Raw genomic sequence first — 23,184 nt, 5'->3', positions numbered from 1 at the left:
GCCCTTCCTGACACAACATCAAAGAGATTTGTGTCTTGTAAACTCTTGTTAGGTCAACATGTAAACCACTATATGATTCATACAAAACTGTGCAAAAAGTCTCAAACACCCCTCACTTCTTTACATTTTGCTTCCAAGGAGCCAGATTCTCTCATATTTCTTTAAAGAGGTCTTGAGCAATAGTTCTCTAGGTTTTCTTAATTTGAATCTACAATAATAATAAAAAACAAAAATATTTTTGGCATGGTGTGCAGTGTGTCCTTAAAAAACTTAAGGAAACTGAACAAGTGGAAGAAAAAAGAAGAAGTGGCAGACCAAAAAACTATCCACAGCAGACAAACTGTAAAAACTGTAGAAAGAAGAAAAGCTGACACACACTGCCAGTGAAGTAAAAACACACCCCGAGGCACTATCAGTCATGGATTGGCCTCCCCAGAGCATTGAAGCAGTGTGGGATTATCTTACCAGAGAATGAAACACAAAGGGCGCAAACATACAAAGGAGAGCTTTGGATATCCTTCAGTTAGCCTGGAGAACTATTCCTGAAGACTACTTAAAGAAAATATAAAAAAGCTTGCCTTATAGAGCATAGGCTATGTTAAAGGCAGCCATAACAAATACTGACTTTAAAATCAGCTGCGATCAGTGTTTCCTGTCAATAATCAAAGCCCTTGTCCAAGAAAAAACAGCCTTGAGGCTACACAACTTTACAACGAAGGACAAACATTAAAAACATGGGGGTCTTTTATTATAAGTTCATGTGTTTATATATCAAAACTTCTAAAGATAAACGTAAATCTAAAAGCACACGTGCTGATTCTAGCTGCAGTGAATACAATTTCATCTTCAGCTGGCCTACAAGGCAGCACTGCTGCATGTGTTGGACTGGATGTAACAGAGGAGCATTGGCTACTGAGATGTGAGTGTAGGCAAAAAAGAACAGCCCAAAAAATATACACAGAAATAAAACAGAATACGTTCCAGTGGGTTTTTTTCACAGGTCATAGCAAGGAGACTTTCAGAGCAGTCTTTCTCCGAATTGTCCAGCACCCCCATTGTCAGGTTTAGCCCTAAACCACTGAGCAGTATAATGAGGAGTAACATGATAAAAAGGAGTTTCCATTGATGTTTCCTTTCACACCACAGGTATATGCAGCAGTGGGGACTGAAGGGGGTGTGTGCCTCCAGGCACAGACAGGAGAAGGTTATCTGAATAGTCCTCTCCCTCCCTCCTCCACCCTCCTTCTCTTTCACTTTGCCTTGCAGCTCTCCTCATACTGGTGTGTTGCGCTTCAGTTCACTGGGGGAAGGCGGGATACGGTCTTCCAGCTTTGTAAAGCTGGTGGAATGGCTAGGCTTTTTGGAGTGCTCCTCAGGACCCTGTGCTCTTTGTCTTGGAGGCAGGGTTAAGCACCGGGCTTTGGCCCTGGAGCGTGGCTGTTGGGGTGGAGGGCCTTTTAGCACAAACAGTTCAGTTGAGGCTTTGTGCTGTTGGGCAAGTAGAGGCTGTGCAGATGATGGGGATGCCTGTGTGTGTGTGGGAGATAATGGGCTGGGTGAAGCTGATGATGAAGGGTCCAGGGGAATCAGGGGAATAAGTGTGGACTTCTGCTGGAACCTGGTGAGGCTGGTGGAGTGGCTGGGCCTTGGCAGGCTGTAGCAAGCCTCAGCCCCTCTGTGGCGAGAAGGCAGGGTGGAGCATCGGGCCTTGGCCTTTGAGCCTGGCTCTCTGGGAGGAGGTGCGATTAATGAGAAGCTCTTAGTTTCATCATCTGTTGTTGTAATCCCTTCCTTGGAGATCTTCAGACTCTGGGATGATCCTCTTTTACACGATGAATGTGACAGAGGTTCAGCATCTTTCTGGCATTCTTGTTTGGAGCCTGAGCGGGGAAGCTCCGTATCTTTAACTGTGCTCGATGAGGGTTCTTCATCTATATAACAAAAAACAAAAAAAATGAATCGTACAATGCAGACAATATGTTTCACAGACAAGATGAACAAAGAAAGAAGAACTTGTGCTCTGTTATTAAATTGTCTCCTCTTACCTAAGAGGCCCAGCTCACTCATGAAGACGTCCAGATCTACAGTAAAATTTTCATTCTCAACTTCCTTTGCTTCGTCTTCATTTGTTCTCTGTCCTCCTTTCTCTTTTTCATCACTTTCCTCTTGCTCAAACTCTTCCTTTCCACCTTCTTCCTTCCCATCCTCCTCCTTAACATCTCCTTCTCCTTCCTTTTCTGTTCCTTCGGCCTCTCTGTTTTCCTCTTCACCTTCATCTCCTCGCACTTCTAGACCATTTACTCCACCTTCTACCAATACATTTCCAATCTCTGGATCACTGTCACTATCTCTGCTCCTTGCATCCAAATTGATCTCAACCCCCACCACTTCCTCTTCCTCCACTTGTACTTCTTCTTGATTTTCTGGTGGTGCCTCCACCACAATGTCTATGTTGGCAGGGAAGTAGGGGGCTGAGTGTTTTGTGGAGTGAGTTTTGGCACGTGCTTCTTGGTCTTGAGTCAGCAGAAACTCCATCAGCAACATGTTCTCTTTCTTCAGCTGTTCCCGCAGAGATCGTGGTACATCTGGGATCATCCAGGCAACTAACATGCTGAGGAACATGGCAAGGTTCTGATAGAAAAAACAAGTAACAGGAGTTTAGATTTTTATTTTTAAAGAGGGTTAACTAGTTTTGAAAGCCAAAAATGTATTTGTTAAAATAATTTTTTAAAAGGCACCTATAGGTAAGAAAACACTATTCTGCTGGATTAACACTGAATGCCATTAGGCAGTTTGCACACTCACTGAGATCACTTCTTACTATAAACAGATAAATATCAGATAAATAGGTCTGGTCACAGTGAAATAGAGGACATATTAATATAAATTATCCAACTTAATATCAAAGACAACACTACTGTCCGAAAAAACCTATCAGCAGATATCAGGAGAGGAAAAGTTGGACTGGTGCATCTCTACTTATCTATACATTATATTAACATCCTTTGAGAAAGACAGACAAAGGAAGTCACATATCAGCTGGATAGAAAGCTATTCGTGGATTTAAGTAAAAACAGAGCTGGAGATCCGATATCCTTTCAGACTAAGTGTAGCATATGTCCTACTGTAGCTAAGTCATATCGATACCTGGAAGAAAATTACGAAGGCCAGTTTTGCAGCCAGGACAGACCAGTACTGTTTAGAGAAGGTGTACGCATCTGTTGCCCACGGAGGATCTCTGTAGTCTTTGTACCTGACAGAAAGATACACTGTGAGTATTAGCACAGAGAAGCATGTGGGAGCACGAAAAAAATACACACAAAAAAAGCTAAAAGCTATCCAAGCCAACATTTGACAGTTTCTTAAAACTCATCCTTGCACACATTTACAGTAAAAAATAAAAACAATTCAAATTCTTTTAAATTTTCCACATCTTTCATTTCAGACACATCTCAAAATTGATTCTTGTAATTCTTTTTTTTAACCTCTCATGAATTTCCACACAAATACTCCACAAAAAGTTTTATGAATGTTTTGTAAATGTACTAAAACAAAAGCCTGAAACGTCCCATTTTACATACATTAAGTATTCAGACGTTTCTCTCAGTACTTGGTTAAAGCAGCTTTGGCAACAGTCACAGCCTTTCTTTGGAATGATCTTACAAGTTTGGCACATGATTGTTTTGGAAGCTTCATCTATTCTTCTTGGCAGAACTGCTTGGTGTCACTGCACAGCCACGTTCCCGTCTCTCAGGTCTTGCCTGTGGTTGGGTCATTCTAGGTCGTGTTTTTGTGTTTGGGGTGATTATTTGTCATCGGTTGCAAAAGATTTTCATTGAAAAATTTTTCTGCAAGCATCTTTAACACTATCCCGTCTTGTCTTCCACGCCTTGTTGTAATAAAAACAAACAAAAAGTAAAACATAAACATCCCCATTGCATTACGTTGTCACGAGTGCTTTTGTCTGTACAGACGGTGTTAATGAAGTCAGATCGGTTTCCTCCAAACAAAACTATAAACTGCTTGATAAGAAACTGCGCCAAAAGTTGCTACTCTACCACAAGGGCCTGATTGGTGGACTGCTACACCAGTGATGGTCCTTCTGTGAGGTTTTCCCATCCCCACAAAAGGATCTTTCATAGTGACCACTCGCTTATTATTTAAATGTGTGAACAAGTCCATGAGGGGCTGAGAGACGATGCAGATATGCTCTCCCTGGGCCTGCGTGGTTTTCTCTTAGGTTTTGAATTTCCATGCACAGCTCAAAAGACATGCATGTTAGCTTAAATGGGGATTCTAAACTGTGTGTCTGTTTCTATGTTTTGGCCATGTGATGAACTGCCAACCTAACCAGGATACACGCTGCCTCTCGCCAAATGACAAGTGAGATAGACTGAGAGAGGCATAATCCGTTAAGAAAACTGCTGGCTGTGTGGCTGAATGGATGGATGGAAATTTTGAAGTGGATACTGGATGGATATGAGCATGAATCACAGTATGTCCCTCAGCATCTGCTCTGTGATAACCCACTGCTCTTCCAGTATCATATAGGCTATGCTACGGTTTGGCCTTCAATCTAACATCCACCATCAACAGGAAGAATTTATATCGACAGGTGTGTGCCTTTTCATATAGGCTGACTCCAGTTAAGTTGCTGAAGCATCTCATTGATTTTTAACAGGATGCACCAGAGCTCAATTACAGCCCTGTAAGGTCTGAATACTGAAGTAAATTGTTATCTTTAATACATTTAACAATACCTTCAAAAAATGTTTGCTTTGTAATTCTCAAGTATCCATGAAGACTGATGAAAAATGAATCTGACACATGACAAAATGTGGAAATCTTGAGGAAGTCTTTTTGTATGTGTTCCAGGTAAAGCGCTAAGCTGCTGGACTAAAGGATTTAAAGAAAGTTCCAGGTAGGTCAAGGTTAATAGAGTGACTCTGACCTGCACATGGATACTCCAGTGATAAGGGTGGTGTTTGGCGCTGTGCCAGAGGGGAAGTTGCTGACATCGAAGTAGGACAGCGAGTGCTCCGTGTATCCACTCATGGTGCCATTAACGCTGTACATGTACTGGTAAACCATTCGTGGAACAAACTCTGATGTGAAGGAGATGACAAATGCCTAGAAAGACAAACAAGGGGTGAAAGTTACAGTTACCAGTTACTGTTGGCACATCTGTTCACTAACAATAAATAACTTTATGGTCCAATAATAAGAATAACGTAACATTAGTAGTACTGTCTATTTATTTTGTCTGTAGCTTTTAAAGAAATATTACACTTTAAAAATAATTTAGTGTTTTAATTAAATTTTTGATTTATGTCTGTGATAAAATATTACAATATGTGATATGAACAATTATACCTGAGCCATCAAATTGACAAGATTTGTCAAATATATTTGTCAATATTTGTGTCAGGAAGGGTTTCTGGTGTAATCTGCCAAAACAAACACGCTGAGCTACCCGCTGTGGCATCCCTTTGAGAATAAATGAGCCGAAAGCAGCTTACACATAGGTCCAAGCACCACAGGAGTGCCCCACCCCACAATAAAGGATAGTGGTAAGCAGCATGTTTTGTTTTAAAAAGTGGGGTTTTTTTACCATTTAAAATGCAATAATATCTACATAACTATCAAATATACAATAAACATGACATAACAAAACAAACTCTTAAAAAACATATAAAGAAAGTATTATTCTCCTTATGTTTTCATATTAACAAAGTGTATTATTTTGAAACAAAAAATTATAGTGATGACATCACTCGATTTCCTCTAACATATTTACTGAATTGCTCATAATAAGACCAATGCCTCTTTTCATTTATACGAATTTTTCTCTTTTTTTTTAATTTCATAAAAATGGTTTAGTTTAAGATTTTACCTTACCTTTAGGGAATTGTAAAAAAAAAAAAATAAACATAATAAGAATTGATTAAATTATTGACTGTAATTTACTTCCTTTTGTTTGATATCTCCAAACTGAGTGGGGGAGGTTTTTTCGATCACATCAAGCAAAATGTTTAATATTCTACACGTTACTAATTTTACAGCCACTAAATTTTGTTAAATGTGTGGGTTAGGATATACAGGATTTCACTATTATTCATTTTTAGCAGTTATTCGAATATTTTTCTTATTGTTATAGCAAATGCACAAATAAACAAATGTCATACAGCCACATGCTGAACAAATCTGACTGTAAATAATAAAAGGAAATCTTGTTTCATTATCCTAAAGAGGTTGAGGAAATAATATTTTGTAAAGCCTTTAAACTTGCCAAATGAATATGGTAACACCAGTGACAAGATGAGTGACAAATAAAAAAAGAAATCAGTATTTTTGAAAATTTAATTCGTTACATGTCTGTTGTGAAATTGGTAGACCGCTAAAAGAGCCAACCAAAAAAGTCCCAACCATTTTGATTTGTATCTTATATATACACATATATATACATATATATATTTTTGTTATTCTGTACAACTGTTCCACATGTTCAGATGACCACAAGTCACTGCCACGACATAGAAATGCTGCAAACCAGCGTCAAAGTTAAAGGAAGAAGATTTTAAGTATACTGCAAATTCAAGTATATGAGCAATAAAATAATTTAAAGCTGCATGAAAGTTGCTTTTGAGCTCAGAGACCTGCAAGTTGTGCCACACCTCTACCTGCCATAGAGTGCCTCGTGACAACAGTTAAACCCCCCCCCCAGAAAAGTAAGAACTTAATTCGATGGACTTGGGTAAACTGAACATTTGCACTTATTCAACAAGGACATGGCAACAGCAGTAAGCTACAGTAAACTGGAGTTCACTTCAGTATACACTTCTCTGCCAGAAGTCAAAGGTTATAGAAAGCAGACTCATACACGCACACACACTTACATTGGTGATGACAGAGAATTTGCTGATTCCACAAAGGATGTTGTACCAAATCCCTGGAGATAGCATGCGCATGAAAAGAGACAAAGGGGGAAAAAGAGGTGTGTCGATCCATGTGTATCAATGTGTGTGCGCATGCGTGTGTTCATGTAAAAGAAAGGAAAGAAAAAGAACGTGATTAGAAATTTAGGGATAGGTTTTTTCTTGTCACATTCACACAAAGGAAGACAGAGAGGACATGAGCACGTGTGAAATCTGTACCTATGTCTTTGCACCTCACAGCATCAGGGCGCCGGATTTCAGTAACAAATTTTGCAGCGTCGAGGCGAATCTCGATGACATTGTTGAGCAGAGCAAACGCTGGTGCCAGCGGGAAGGAGGCCACAAACAGAGTCACAAACCCATACTGGATTACTGTATATGTCAAAACATGCACACATGGTTACAGGTTAATGCAGGTTCATTGCAGTATTGAATGATTTTGTGAATAAATATATATTCAAGGGACCAGAAGACACTTACTCATTTCCATGTATTCTGGACTGACACCTTCAAACGGTTCGAGGGTGAAATCCTTGTCAAACTGCTGTTTCGGTCGCTTCTCCTCTGTTTCACTGTCCTCATCTTCTGCTCCTCTATTCTTTCCTTTTTGTTCCTGTATTGTTCTGTACATCTTTTTCAACTTACTGTAAAACAGAAAAGATATATTTACAGAGTCAGATTACAGATTCAAATTCTGTAAATGAAGCAGTATATATTCAAGAACACTTACGGTACGAGTATCTCAAACACATTGTTTTGGATGAGTTGTTTTCCGAGCATGATCATGCTGAGCTGGATGCACAGCTCAATGAGGCAGCCAGGAGGGGCACACTATAGAAGGGAAAACACACATTTACATAAAAGATTACAGATCATTTATCTTACACGTACATACACAAAACAATAATCACTGTGCATAGTGCAACAAACCTCCTCCATGCGATAGTCTCCAAAGACATAAACATAATCGCCAGGCCGCCCAGCAAACCTGTATGAGGAGAGGACCAAGTCACGTGATAAAGGGATGAAGACAGACAGTGCCGAGTGAGTAGGACAAACACATCTCAGCAAACTAATCATAGGGCAAAGAGTATGTTTGTGTGAGACAATATATCACAAAAACTAAGCAGGCTTGAAATGTAGCCTATGAAGAGGAAATATATTTAATTTGAATGCAATTTGAATGGAAGAGAAAATTTGTGTTGCCTTATGCAATTTCAGCAGTTTCATTTCTATCATACTCTGTCACAGTCTGCATAACTTTTGCCATTAAAACTGTATAAAAATGTATCCTTTCACCATTTTTTAACTAAACACTTGCATAAGTGAGATGACAAAAGATTGAAACTGATAGTACTCCATTATGACTTTGTGGTCACTTGCATTTTTCCCTGTTGGATGTATCTTGGGCAGCAAAAGATGCCAACAGGTTAACCTGCATTTGACCCATGATTACAGCCTTCTCTGTTTGCTTCACAGCCATTGGATATAAGCCAGATATTAGAAAAGTATCTCTCTTGCAGTGCTGATTTTAGAAAACTGGTGACAATCAAAATGGTTAATTATCTCTACATGTGAGACGACAGACAAAGGATAAAAATGCTGTGTAGTTCCACATCAAATGGTACCCCAGGTCACTTTATGAGCGAGTGAAGAAAGAAAAAAATACAGACCTGCCCTTGAAGAAGGCCACATAGAAAATTGGTGCAAAGGCGTTCATGGATTTGAGGAAGAAGGACTTGAATATTAGTCTCTCTTCAAACTCCTCTGTTGTCTTTGGAAGTTCTGTTGAGACATGAATTAATTCTATTAATTCCAATTACAACTATAAACACATCACCTGCATCATCAGTTTCTTTATACTGGTTACGTTTCACTAACAATATCACCAAGACTCCCTTAATCTGTAAAACGCCCTGTTGTACTAAAATACATGGTGAAGTATCTAATCATGTTAGATGACATCATACAGTTAGTTACATGAAAATTAAAATTCAAAGCAGAAGGCTTAAAGACAGATTTTGGAAAACAGAGTGGACAATGGTAGAGCTGTCTCAACAACAATAACACCGTTATAAATGCTTCAGGGTTTACAGAACAATGCAGTAGTGAAATCATCAGTGTTCCAAAGTAACATGCTACTGTAATCACATGACATTTTTCAGTAACACAGTAATATAATGTGTACTACACTAAATTCAGCAATTACATTACAGTTACAATTATATTCTTACTTATTTTACAAAGGTTCTTTAGTGTTCTGTACACCACACAGATAGAAAGAAGAAACATGAAACAAACATGTTTTTTCTTCCTAAGCACTCGCTATAATCTACAGAAATGGTGGAGTGGTCTACAGCTGTAGAGAAGTAGACCACTGTGGACTTTACTTTTTCTAGTTTTAGCTAACCAAAAACCCAGAGTGATGACAAAACTGAGCTAAGAAAATCAGTGAAGAGCAGCCAGGCGACGTGTCCACGTTTCTAGAATAGAATCACTGTGGGTTCGGGTGGTTTTCATCTCTGTGCTGTGTTGCCAGTCTTGTGTTCATACATATAAAGATAGATCACATGTGTGTCCCCACACCTCACCTGCTTAGGATGAGGTTATGTGCTGGAGTGTGAGACTGTAGCCTCAGGTTTATACTGTCAACTGATAATTTTGTGACAAGTGAGTTTCAGGTAATTTTAAGTAACACGAAAGTAATGTAACAAGTACTGTAATGAATTACTTTCTCCAGGGAGTAATTAAGTAATAAGAAAGGCATTCAGGAAAATGTGGTAATGTGTAATGCCTTTCTTGAGTAATAAATTATGTTTGCTGGTGAGTGTCCAGTTTTATAACTTGTTTTATCTTCAAGATTTTACTGCTTTCTGTCTCCAACTTTCTAACAGCATTAAAAAAAGTACCAAGCTCAGTTAGCCACACGGCAATCGCTCCATAGACCTCTTCCAACACCAGAACGACCAGCATATTGAGGATGATGCCTGTGGTTGTGACTGTCATCCTAACGCTGGCCTTGGCCTCTGGATCAGGGTTCATGGACCACACACTCAGCATGCAGATGCGGTAAACTGCCACCCCGAACACCGCTGAGAAGGTGATGAATATCTGAAGACACAAAAAGTTTATAAAAAGTTTAAAGTTTATATTAAAATATAAAAACCTTCTGATTACTGTTAAATACAAACAAATAAAAATACAAATAATGATGGCTAAACTATAATCTCCCTCAAGAAATCATGATTCAACAAAAAGAAAGATAGAAATGTGAGAATAAGAAGAAAGCATGATTGCAGTACCAGCAGTAGTAAGGTGGATATATTGATGAGATAACCTGGCAGGTGATCCTCTATGTCCAGTGACTCGGGCTCTTGCTGCCAAGAAAACATGCATATTATTTTTGTTCTCATCAGCACTGTGCATTAATGCACTGCACATGTTCTACACACACACATGCACACACGTTTTTGTTTCTGTCTGGCAGGTGCGTGTTTGCCATCTCAAAGGACAGAAATCCCCTCCCCTTCTTCCTCTGCTCCCTTTTCCCTCTCCAACAGTAATCTGGGCTAATCTCAGGCAGGTAAGCTGCTTTGGACTCAACCACCCACAGTAGGTGAAGGGGGGTTTATTATGAACCAACATAAAGTCATACACACACAGGTAGTCTATATTAAATCTACAATATATGAAAAACTCAGAAAAACTGTAAGATTTGCTTTTCTGGCAGTAGTTCACTTAACTTCATTGAGGATAAAGTAAATCGGGGAGCGACATTATCTGCTAGCAATAATGAAAGAAGTTTAAATACAGCCCTGCCCTCTGCCCCCAGCAGCTCTGTCCACATAATGTCCTGTCACTCAGGGCAGTGTAGTGATACCTGGTAGGCCAGCATCTGGTCTGTTTCTCCATCTCTACCGTCCCCAGACTGAGTCATCTGCAACACAGGAAAAAAACACACAATGAGTCGGTGAAATTTGTGTCTTTTGTGTTGGAAGTTATAAAACTGAATGTGAACAAAAACGCACATTATACCTTTTTTGCAGACTGTGCTTTCATCTTGGCTTTTTTCTCCTGCAGTGCTTCTTCATATTCAGGTCTCAGCTCCTCCTGCAGTACACACACACACACACACACACACACACACACACACACACACACACACACACACACACATTTAAAACACATGCACTAATGTCTGGCATCTGCCATTACAAAACCATTTATTTTGTGTGAATTATTTACACCTTTAATGTAAGTGATTTCAATCTGCAACTTTGACCATTAACTGAGTTTTTCAATTGCTGATGTTTAGAATTAAACTTCTCAGCTGTAGATACACAACCCATTAAATGCCAACACATTAAAACATTAACAATAAATTGATTTCACAATGCATAAAAAATGGCTACAGAAACTTTGCAGGTAAAGAAACCTGCCCACCTGGACTCGCTCCTTCGGGCAGGAGACAAAGTGACGAATGAAAGAGGCAAAGACAGATATGCAGAGATAGTTAGAAAGGGAAGAGAAGGTGTAAGAAAGATTAGCTGTTTTCATAAATGAATGCTGTTCATGAACTCTGTAACACACAGCAGATCATTCTCTGCGTTATATTTATTTAAAAAATAGTTCATTTGAATAGGAATTTGTAAAACAGAAAGTTGGATGGATGGTTCTGGTGAGGGGCCACATGTCGTTGCTATGAATTTTGGAGAAAATTACCTTGTTTATTCGCACAAGCTCAACTGGATAATAGACAGAGCTGGGGAGCTTGTTGGTTATTTAATTTCCAGTTCAACTATTTCTAAGATACACTCATTGGCTAGTTTATTCAGTACACCTTACTAGTATCTGGCAAAGACCCACTTGAGCCTTATTGACATAGACTCAACAAGATGACAGAAACCTTCCTCAGAGATTTTGGTCTATATTAACATGACAGCATCACACAGTCGCTGCAGATTTGTCAGCTGCAAATTCATCATGACAATCTCCCATCCCACCACATCCCAAAGGTGCCCAATTGGATTGAGATCTGGTGACTGTGGAGACCATTTGAGCATAGTGAGCTCCCCGTCATGTTCAAAAACCAGTATGAGATTATTTAAGCCGTGGGTCATGACATGTTATTCTGGTGGAAGCAGCCATCAGAATAACATGGTCATAAAAGGATAGACTTATATTCAGGTAGGTTGTGGTGTTAAACAATGCTTAAGTGGTACTAAGGAGCTAAACATGTTCCAAGAAGATCATCTACATCATTAAACTGAACCGTTGACAGAGTCTTTCTGTTGCTCATGTTTCAAAATCGGACCCTGCCATCCAAATGTTGCAGTAGATATGGACCATTTTTCTTCTACTGTGCACTATTGGTGAGCCCTGAGTAACTGCAGCCTCAGTTTCTAGTTTGCAGCTAACAGGAGTTGCACACAGGGCTGCTGTAGCTATCCACTACAAGGTTTGATGTGTTGTGCACTCAGAGATGCTCTTCTGCATACCTTGGTTGTAACAAGTCGTTATTTGAGTTACTATTGCCTTCCTGACCTCTGGCATCAGTAAGGGATTTTCTGGATATTTATCTTTTGGACTTCTGGACCCTTCTCTTTAAACTTTAGAAATGTTTGTTGGTGAAAATCCCAGTAAAAACTAAAGTAAACAGTTTTTGAAATACTTGGACCTGGATCTTGGATCTGACACCTACACCCGTGCCATTTTTAAAATCACTTAAATCACCTTTATTCCCCATTCTGATGTTTGAATTTTAGCAGAGCATCTTGCCTAACGTCTACATGTTTAAATGGATGGAGTTGACAAATGGAGCTGATGTTATGCGATTGGCTAGCAGGTGTACCTAATGAAGTGGCTGGTCAGGGTACATTCTCACGTACGTCCGCTGAATAATCTCAAGCAAAGTTCAAACAGCTATAGTTGTTCTAGGCTGTGTCTGTGTATATTACGACCCTGCTTTGTCATACTATCCAGGAAATACCCTTTAAGAACTCGCCAATCCCATTACCACACTTAACACCCTAAACAGTCTTGTTAACGCATGGATACATGGGTGCCTACAAGCATGTGTATGTTAGGGGATGGGCGGTGTTCTGAAACAAATGATAATCTACAAGGTAAACCACAACTGATCCCTGCCGTCAAGTGTCAAGAGGTTAAAACTCTGGGCTTGACTTACATGGGTTATAAAAATAGAAAGTGGAAAAATAAAATTATGCAATAATTTGATTCATTTTCATTTTCAGTTAATATAGCATAGTTTTTTTTATTGTACAATATGCCAAATCTACTTCAATACCTCCTCATCCTCGAGGCTCGTCAGGTCCCACGTATGTTTCAGATACATCTGCCGCCTTTTCCAGTGCTCAAGAAACCATGCAGCTACAAAAAAATGAACAAAAGGAATTACAAAAATATAAAGATTTTTAAAAAATTATTTGTATTCAGGAGGTTCAAAAAAATCAATTTTGGCAGGAAGTTTATTCACAAACATTTCCTAAATGTGAATGTGTTCAGAAAATTAAATAAACCTGTTTTGACAAAATAAGTAGCTTCATATCTTAAAATGTGTATTTGGGTTAACCGAAAGTTGAATTAAAAAATCTAAGTGTTTATTAAATGTCTGTCTATCTACTGGAGTTGCTGTGGTAAAACTTACTGTGTTACAGGGATATGCATTAAAGTGTATAGTTACCCCACAGAGACATGAAAATAGCAAAGAGGACAGTGGCTCCATTGTCAAACAGGTATGAAGCTCGGGCCAATGAGCACACCGAACTCAGACGCCAGTAGTCGCACACGCCATCACAGAGTGGACACATGGTGATGTTCAAGCTGTCATTACACGTCTCCTGACTTAAACACACATGTTAAAACAGCACATGCATAACAACATTAACACTGCGTGGCAGTAATACACTTTGATAACCACAAACAGATTTGAAGACTAATTAGTATCTACCCACCTTGGCACATTGGTATCCACAGTAAGTATGCCGTATAGGAAGACAATGATGCCCAGTACTGAAGGAGGGATGAGGAGCTGAGTATAAACACCCAGCCATGCAAAATACAACCCAATCTGTTCTCCAAAGTACTTCCTGTGAACAAAGGAGCAACGTCCAGGCTTTATACTTTTTTGTCAAGTGGAAATATAAAGAGCCAAGGACATATGCCATATTAGACTCAAGCAGTGTTCAATTTAAAAACACAAGAAAAAATTGATCTCACCTGAGAAACATTAGAAACCTTAACGTTTACTTGGCACATCCATGAACTTTATTATTAGTAGTAGAATTAGTACTTTTAGTTTAAAACTTTGACTTGGCATCTCATCTATAATAATCATAATAATAATGGCAAGCCTTAAAGACTTTGCACCAATATTGTTTCTTAAAGATCGGTGTAGTGGCAATTCCTTTTGTTTGACAGACCAAAAATCCCACAATTAAAAGTCCACAAGCCACTACTGCACTGAGATAATATTTCATACGCAGGCAAAAGAAGTCCACTGTCCAAACTTGAAAGTTGCGTTTTTATGGTTTATTTATCCAGTTTGGCAAGCAATAACAAGATCCATTTTTGTCACTTCCTGCTGCTTCTCCTGCTCTGGTAAAAAACCATAGGCCCACCCCAGTGCATGCTGGTCCTATACCAGCCTCTCTATTTATAGAAACAAAATGGCCCTACAGCTCTTACTGACTAATTTAACAAAGTAACATCAAACAAACAAAACATTGAAACAAAATATTAACCTACAAATAAACTTGAAAATAAACCCCAAAATATAAGTAAACTAACAACAAACTTTAACTAATTTCAAAATAATAAAAAATAAGAACAAATATCTCCAACAATCGGTATTAGTGGCTGTAATGAACACTACACTACACTACAAGCTAAAGCTATAGCTAGAAATTTATAGCTCAGTACCTGATAAGATCTACAGGCTGGTATTTATGCATGACTCCGTAGTTAGCCCATTCTTCATGGAGGAGCTGAAAGACGCACAAGAACATGACAGAACAGTAAATGCCCAGATTATAACAGTTAATAACTAAAATGTCAGACCTGTGGACCTCACCCAGAGTGTTGATGATAAATAACCAAACTGTATTAAGATTTTGAAAGAGCTCAAACTACTGGATCACATGTAGATTTGTACATTTTATTATTTTTAAAATATGTTAGCGCCTAAGCGCTCTGAAGCTTGGTTAGCAACAGCAAAGATTTTATCCCTAAAATGAATGTATCATCTCCACTGACTTCATCAAGGATGTTCCAGAGGTAAAAAGATTTCGTCAACACATGCTTATCCACATCCACTTAGAGAAAACTCACCTGTCTATCATTTCTCTGATCTTTCCGTCCTCTCCTTGTGAATGACCCCTAAAACAGAAAAAGTGATCAGCTCTTTATAAGTCACATAGTGGTTTACGTTACATCATATTAAATCCACAGGATTAAGTGAAGATGAGGTTTTTAGGAGTTGTACATTTTTTTGTTACTTATATACAGTAACTGAGCAGAACAAAAGCACTTCAAGCAGAGGTCTTCATTTTACTTACGTCATGCAGAGGGAAAGCAGCAACATAGACAGCCCGAGCCAGTAAAGAGTTGATGCCTTACAACACAAAAAAGTAATGTAACACACAGGCAGTTTAGCTATGACTGTCAGCATGACTCAGAACAATATGAAACAGAAAAACAATAGATCTCACCGGTAGTTTGGCAAGAGTGTCTGCAAGTAGTACGTGAAATAATCTCAGCTACCTAGAAGCACACGTAACATAGTATAGAAATTTTAAGTGAGCTCATTTATATTTAAACTTTAGATTTTAGAACCTTTTTTCATGACAAAAAACTCCTGGACTCACTATTCTGCTCCGCGTCGCATTGTCAAACAGAGTCTCTGTTGACTTGATGTCATAGCTGTAGGGACAAAATAAATGAGGGTTAAAAATAAAGCCTGTTCTCAAAAGTTTTGTGAATGGCAAGTTCCCTTTTTGCGTGTGTTTCAGTGGCATACAAAGCTCTGAATTAGCATTATATCACAATATAATACCTACTGAATACCACTTTGATTTTTCAGTCACCAATAAAACTATGTGTGTCCAAAGCTAAGATTGTCCTTATTATTCACCAGTAAGTGTGATCATCTATGTACTCACAGATGGAGTTTGTCTCTGATAAAAGGGTGTTTGAGGGTTTTAAAATTGACACGTGTCTGGGAGTCTCTCTGGATGTCAAAATCGGGGACGTCCGGCTGAAACGGTGTGTTGATTTTAGTGGCAACAGAATCCCACATCCCAGCAATGCCTGTCCGTTTCCGCAATTCACATTTCTACATAAAGACAACACACATGAAAACCATTTTGATCAAAGCTGCTTGGTCATTTTCCACAGTTTCCCGAACTACAAGTCCCCGAGCCAAATTAAAAATCTCAAAAAATGCTCCAAATGTACTAAGTAAAACTGGAATTTCACTGACCAAGGTATGTTACTGACTGCGTGAAACTGCTGACCTTTTTTACAGCGACTTTGATCTTCTGCAGCTCCGCTTCTCGGCTCAGTATTGACCATGGGATGTGCAGTCGAATAAACCCCATGCCGTTTGACCTCTGCACACATATTGCCAGAGAGAGTCAATTTACATTCATAACTAAAATATATGCTTCTCTAAACCTGTCAGGATGACACATTTGATTATAAAGAGGCTGTTTTGTAAGAAATCTCACTATCACAAAGCCAGGACTGCTCAATCCTGCAAAGTATGGAAAATTGAAGATAATTGTTGTGATGCTTTCCTGCAAATCGCAATGATCTACCCAATTATCAGATCTGATAATATGAAATGTGGTCAGTTACTGAGCTTCTTAAGCTCTGTCTTCCTGTCTGCCAAAGCAATTACTGCAATGACCACATTGCTAGGCAGGTACAGCATTACAAACTCAAACATCACCTCCCAGATATGGCTATGTTGTGCAGCAACGCCCTAGTAATCGATCCTTAACAGCCTTTTTCACATGTATCCTGAGCCTCAATGGGGACAAGTAATGAATACTGTAAAACACAATAATGTTATTGCTAGCTTTAATAACAAAAGACTTTTCAATGCTATAGCTAAGACATGATCAAGCACACCATTCCTTTACATATAAATACTTACTAGTCACAACCAAATACATGTATGTGCCAGCCAGCACACGCTTCACAGTATTAGCTCACTGTTTAATAAGGTCCTATAATCTGGCCTTTGGCTTCGCTCTTACAATCAATGCTCTTAATCCCCATGTAAAACAGCAGCCAATTTAACGTACAAGCTCTGCACAATCAAATAGACAGAAAGAAAAAACACACAATAATGCATCTATGTGCAAAGACAAATAAGATAGAAACAAACCTTTTGTACATTGTGTTCATGACAAAATAAATTCAGCACTATTTTGTTGTTAGCATTGTATTTTTTTAATTTATTATTCAATCATACACCACTGAAATTAAGCGTTCTATTGTGCAGACGAGGCTTCTAGCTTCAGCGGGCAGGCTTATGGTTTACCTGCTGGGCAGCTGTCCAATCATAGGATTTGTGGTCGAATCACTTAAGGACAGTTCAAAGCTGTAAACAACAATATTCACTGTGAAAGCTCTGTAACAGCACATACACACCTCCTTATCGCGCTCAATCTGTAGCCCAGCCTCCAGCAGGCCTGCTTCAAACTCCTCCCTCATTAAAGCTTTTTCCTCCTCAGTAAGCTTGGACTCTTCCGCATCTCCCGCATGAGCTCCCGGCTCCCCAGACTCTGCTTCCGCTTCCCATCGACCTTGTATCGGGATTGGCATTGGTATAGGTATCGGTAGACTCCCGTTAGATGAAAGGGAAAGACGCGGCTTTGATGTTCTCCTTTTTTTGTATTTGTAGCAAAGCACGTAGTCCACTTTCCTCTTGCCATCAGCAAAAAAAAGCCCAGGGCCAAGCTCAATGCCAGACTCCTACCAAACCAGAAAACAAATATTATAATTTGGCTGAGTGATGAGATAAAGGCTGTGATTTTAGGGAAAATACTGTACTGGCAACGTGGCAACAGTTTAAATGTGACATCTCCAGAATAAGAAAGTGAAGCTGTAGGAGGAAAAGATGTGCTACAGATGCAGGATGTTAAAGCCAGCGTTCAGGTGCAACCATACCGGAGGTGGAGGCTCGTCATTGTCATCGAGGTTGACAGGGCCTCCATTGGCGGCATCGAGTCCGAGCCCAGACAGTGATCGAGCCAATGAAATAAGCTTCTGTGAGTGAAAGGACGATGACTCACTCATTGCTGTGGTTAAGGGCATACATTCGTTTCCGTTTCATCCCTCTGGGGGCACATGAAAGAGAAAACAAGAGTTAAGTGTTGACAAAGGCCTGCCAGCAGAATATTAATACTTAACTTAATGCAACTGTTTTGTACTTTCATTCCTGTAAGTAAAACTTACAAGTATAACTTCTAAAGTGATGACATGTTATCTAACATTCATTAGATACCTCCTAATTAAAAGAATAAGGAAGCAAGTCAAGGTTTATTTTAATTTACCTTTTAAATTATTATGTTTTTTTTTAAATACCCATTTAATTATGTATCAAGTCAAGAAGACTTTTTGTCAACCTAACAATATACACTCATGTGTACAATAGGATGAAAAATCATTATTGTATGGGGAAAAAACAAATAATAAAGCTGAGGCAAATGTTGTCTTCTCACTCTCTTTGCAGTAAATATGAAATATTTAGATTGATCCTTAATTTAAAGTCAAATAATATATCTGAGAAAACAGTAGGGCCTCTTTCAGACTGACAGATAAACTCAAAGCCAAAATTAAGCTGTCTTGTCTCCCTTTTTTTACCCAATTGAAGCTGTAGGCTCAGATTAAGCCCACACTGCAATCCAAGCAGCACAGGCTGCAATCTGTTGGGACAATTTGGTCGCTGAGCTGAGACTCTGGTGCTAAAGAATGAAGTGGCATCTCGAAAGACTATGACTCACACTTTCGTAATTGCTGTGAATCCCTTGAATTCACAGAAATAAAATAGTCATTTCTTTGGCTTGACTTGGAACTCTACATTAACTTTTCAGCACAATGTAGACTTTTACACAGCTCTGTTTTGAGGCTTTTGAAAGGTCTTTTTAAAGTCTTTTTAGAGCAGATCAGGTGAGGCAGAGCAAAGAGCAACAAAGTCAGCTGTAAGAGTTGGACATTGTGGTCAACAACCCAGGACAGTGAGGTTTGTGGCCCATGTGAAACCAAAAGGCGAATTTGACCCTTGCTTTGAGCACTTTTGTGCATACTAATGCACTAAAACAGGATCAGAGCTCGCAAGATTAAATACTTCAATTTCAGTTTCATTATTATTGTTTTCTTTGAGCTTCAGTTATTCAAAAGATGTAACAGTCCATTTAGTTTTTCTTAAACGTAAATTGAAAAAAAAAACACATTTTATGATAAACTATGACTAATATTTTAACAGCAGCTTTACATTTCACTCTGCACAGCCAAGAACAGCATCATCCTCTCATCTCTGTCTGATCAATTCTTCTAAAAGAAAAAGTGTTTAATAAGTATAATGCTTTCTGTTTTTATTCCTCCCTTCTATCCCCTCACAGTAATTATAGATGTACATACTTTGCACAATCCAATTTTACTTTGAGGTGTCATTTTTTTGGGTCACTTCTATTGTGGTAAGCAATGTAAAATACAAGATGTTATTACATTCAAGTAGTGTTATTTATAATAAAATGCAATTGTGGCCTTGTTTATGTTGGAAAATGTTTGAAAAAACTACCATTGCTGAACATAGTACTATAAGATCACATGTTAAAAAAACTGACAAAAAACAGTTACAGTCCATTTCGATGCAATATAATATTGTCTATGTGCTATGAGATACAATTATATTTATGTTTCTGAAACTGATAAGAGGTTAAAACTGGTCAAATCTGATCAAATCTTTCTTTATTTAAACACTTTTATGTTGTCACCAAAACATCTCAATATGTATTTTGATCTTTCAGTCTTTATTCAGTCTGAGTGATTTTTTTAAGCAATATGTAGTTTTTTTTCCTGCATGATCAGTACGGTACATTTTCTTTATCACTATTTGTATATTGTCATATTTTTAATTATCATAGCATTTTTTCAGTGTAATTTGCTTAGTTAGGCCTATAATTGATGTGCTACTGTATAAAGATGTACAGTATAAAGATTAATTTTTTAAATATTAAGATTACTTCTTGGAACTGAAAATGGTCACAATGTTTGCATCATGATTACACTTTGTATGTTGGTAAAATTGTATTAAAGTCCTACCAACCTAAAATACCAAGGCTCCAGATACACAATTACACTAACAGAAAACAAAACAGCACGAGTGCAACAACAACAACAACTTCAACAGTCAATCCCCTTACACATATGCACAAACATCCACAATAATCCCAGTTATCCAAGTGCCAGCAAACACAGCTTGACACACACTGGCAAGACGTTGCAGGTAAAATTGCAGGTTCCTTTCTTTTCTTCTGCATTTTTAGCACAAATGAAACATTCAAAACAGATATTGATGTGCCTGTTTGACTACACATGGTCTATTGGACATTTATGACAGGTATTTTCTATGTTTAATAAGGTAATGTAGGTGTGGTGTTTTAGATTTATCTCTAATAATTTTGCAAACGAGTCTGGTTTGTTGTTTTAATTTCATTTCCATTGGATGTTCCATATGTTGAGCCCTAGTCACTTAGCTTATTAGTGAGAGTGCCATTTCTTCTTTGGCTGAGATTCTTGCTAAAACTGTTCATATATAATAATATTTATACACACTTTGCAGTTAACCTAATTAATCATGTCCCATTAACATACCACAGAGGTCCATCATTAATCTGCTGGAAATATTAAGCCTGAAGCGTGGGTGCTGGACCACATCTAACGCCTTCCTGTCTGACAACTAAGATTTAGATTCACACAGTTCTCCTCTTTCCTCTCGTAGATCCTGAAACCTTCCCCACACTTCTGTCATCTTCTAAAGCCACCATTGACATCAGTTTTCCCTCCCACAACACTCTTATGGATTTATGCCTCTTTCCAGCTATTGGGTCAAAGAGGTTGAGACCTCAGATCTGGAAAAAAAAAAACAAAATACAACTGGTTTAAAAAAATAGTCAAGAAGTTCTCTTCTAAGAGAATATTATTCCCCCAAATGATCCTTTTTGGATTTCATCTTTTAATCAATAAATTAGCGTCTTAATGATAGTGTGGTAATTGCCCCTGACTACTAACATTCTCCTCATGTTTTATTTATTTTTAATATTTTAACTGAGTTTTTTAGAGCAGTTTTTTTCCCTAAGCCTAACTGTTTTATGACGTATTTGTCCTCCTTTCCTGGTAACTTTAAAGCACCGGAGGAGTGACAACAGAATTGCGTGTGTCTCAGCATGGGGCTTATAGGCCTGTAAGCTTGCTGACAGCTCAACCCGAGACGCCGGGGGTCAGATGCACCTGCACACTAACTTTAATGTGGCGCTGCTCTAATGCTGTCTCTCCTGAAGCACCCACCCATCGCTAATTTCAAAGAACTGCTTGTTACTTTCCAGCACGCAACAGCAAGGAGAGCTCAAAACAAGCGCCGAGAAACAGACTGTGTGACGTCTCAAAATGACTTGCACCAAACTTTCACTCGAGTCTACACAGTTCCCTCTCAGACTATCATTGAAGCCTAAATCTAAATCAGCATAAAAACATCGACAAGAGACGTCATCAAATTATCTAATTTCCATTTTGACTAATTAATCCCTGTGCAGTTGCTTTGGTGATTCGATAAATATGTTTAATTGGATGCTCGTTGGCGCAACAGTTGTGCGCACGCAGATGGTGGTTTGGGAAAAAAAAAAAAAAACACAGTCTCAGCACCCCGGCACACACCACCAGTGTTGCCAACTTAGCGACTTTGTCGCTATATTTAGCGAGTTTTCAGACCCCCTAGCGACTTTTTTTCTATAAAAAGTCGCTAAAAAAAGACGTGAAAGTGCATATCGCTTTTACTCTCAACAAGCAGCGGGTGCCGTAACGCAGTCAGTTCTTCTTTTACTCTTTTACTCTTATGCTGTTTTGTGGATCACAAGGTTTAAAACTACTTATAAACACACACACACAAAGTAACGCCACCAGAGTGCCTATTTCGGGTCACTTTTGCCGGTCCAAGCCCGGGTGAAGGAGCAAGGTTGGAATTGTGACATTAAAAAAACAATAATTGCTAAAAGAAATTTAATTTGTAGTTCTAAATAAACTCTAAATGCACTTAGGACGTTTTTTACTCACTTTATGTCTCTTCCGCGATGTTATTTCTCTCTCCAACAACAATTACATTAGCGTGACCAATTATGCAAATTAGGTGATGACGTCATTTAGCGACTTCTAGCGACTTTTAGGACAGCCAATAGCGATTTTCCTTACTGAGGAGTTGGCAACACTGCACACCACTGCATCCATCGGGGGATTTCAACAGTAGCAGTAGCTCAAGTCATGGGTATTGTAAACACTTGCAAATAAATGAGTGGTAAAGTCCAAATGACCCTGATAAATCGGACACCATAGGATATAACTGTATATGCCTGAGTGCTGGATAGCAAAATGATGCGCGCTTGTTTTTAATTTGCACTTCCGATGAAAGAAAAGCGAAAAGAGGACTCACCAGTACTCACGGAGGATCAGGTCTTCGCCAGGGAGATGATTGACAAGACGCGCGATTTGCACAGCCTGAGGGGCTGAGATGGTGGACAATCCGCGCGCGCTCCCGCAACCCCTGGCTTATTGCGCGCGCACAAGACGGCTAATTCCCTGACCGTTCCATACTGAACGGAAGGAAGGTGTGAAGCATATTACTGGATACAAGAGGGGTGTGTGAGTGTGTGTGTAGCTGTGTGTGTTTGTAAGCTAAGAGGAAAAGGGTTTACAAGTGACCCTTGAAACTGAACTTCGGCTACCCTCTGTAGGCTCTGAGATGACACTGAAAAAAAGTCAAAAATTATATAATGCCATATGTAGTACATATGGCATACAAAATATTTTAAATAAAAAACTTATACTAGCACTTATTTTGACTTTAACTGTCCTGCTCCAACTACGTGCAGTGGTAATTGTAAAAGATGTAAAAAAAAAAAGCCATAAAAATGCATATCGAATGTTTCCTGCTATTGAAAATAAAAGC

The 23,184-nt window shown here is 38.7% G+C and overlaps 1 protein-coding gene across 1 annotated transcript; it reads right to left on the bottom strand.

Annotated features, from left to right (window-relative positions):
- Window positions 1–743: 743 nt before the first annotated feature.
- LOC116313517 (anoctamin-1) lies at window positions 744–22,752 on the bottom strand. Its single transcript, XM_031731247.2, has 27 exons — window positions 22,669–22,752; window positions 18,132–18,301; window positions 17,613–17,936; window positions 16,469–16,564; window positions 16,115–16,287; window positions 15,821–15,875; window positions 15,665–15,716; window positions 15,512–15,567; window positions 15,285–15,332; window positions 14,877–14,941; window positions 13,910–14,044; window positions 13,639–13,799; window positions 13,243–13,325; window positions 10,971–11,045; window positions 10,816–10,872; window positions 10,238–10,312; window positions 9,845–10,046; window positions 8,609–8,720; window positions 7,866–7,923; window positions 7,666–7,766; window positions 7,416–7,579; window positions 7,155–7,307; window positions 6,897–6,949; window positions 4,952–5,130; window positions 3,148–3,253; window positions 2,046–2,631; window positions 744–1,931 (listed from the first exon to the last, which is right to left on the bottom strand). Exons 2-27 carry the CDS (start codon window positions 18,276–18,278, stop codon window positions 1,273–1,275), a joined length of 3,975 nt encoding a protein of 1,324 aa, XP_031587107.2. The 5' UTR covers window positions 18,279–18,301; window positions 22,669–22,752; the 3' UTR covers window positions 744–1,272.
- Window positions 22,753–23,184: the final 432 nt, after the last annotated feature.

Source organism: Oreochromis aureus, linkage group 7 (genome assembly GCF_013358895.1).
Source record: "Oreochromis aureus strain Israel breed Guangdong linkage group 7, ZZ_aureus, whole genome shotgun sequence".
Classification (NCBI taxonomy): domain Eukaryota; kingdom Metazoa; phylum Chordata; class Actinopteri; order Cichliformes; family Cichlidae; genus Oreochromis; species Oreochromis aureus.
Note: the sequence above shows the minus strand (reverse complement) of the source record. Positions and strands in the feature narration are given on the sequence as shown.

Excerpts from the sequence above, each read along its gene's own strand:
- LOC116313517 (XM_031731247.2), bottom strand. The coding sequence starts at position 18,278 with ATGCCCTTAACCACAGCAATGAGTGAGTCATCGTCCTTTCACTCACAG. Across the intron at positions 14,942-15,284 it reads ATCAGAGAAATGATAGACAG|CTCCTCCATGAAGAATGGGC; the intron begins GTGAGTTTTCTC and ends TGCGTCTTTCAG. Across the intron at positions 6,950-7,154 it reads TGTGAGGTGCAAAGACATAG|GGATTTGGTACAACATCCTT; the intron begins GTACAGATTTCA and ends TGCTATCTCCAG.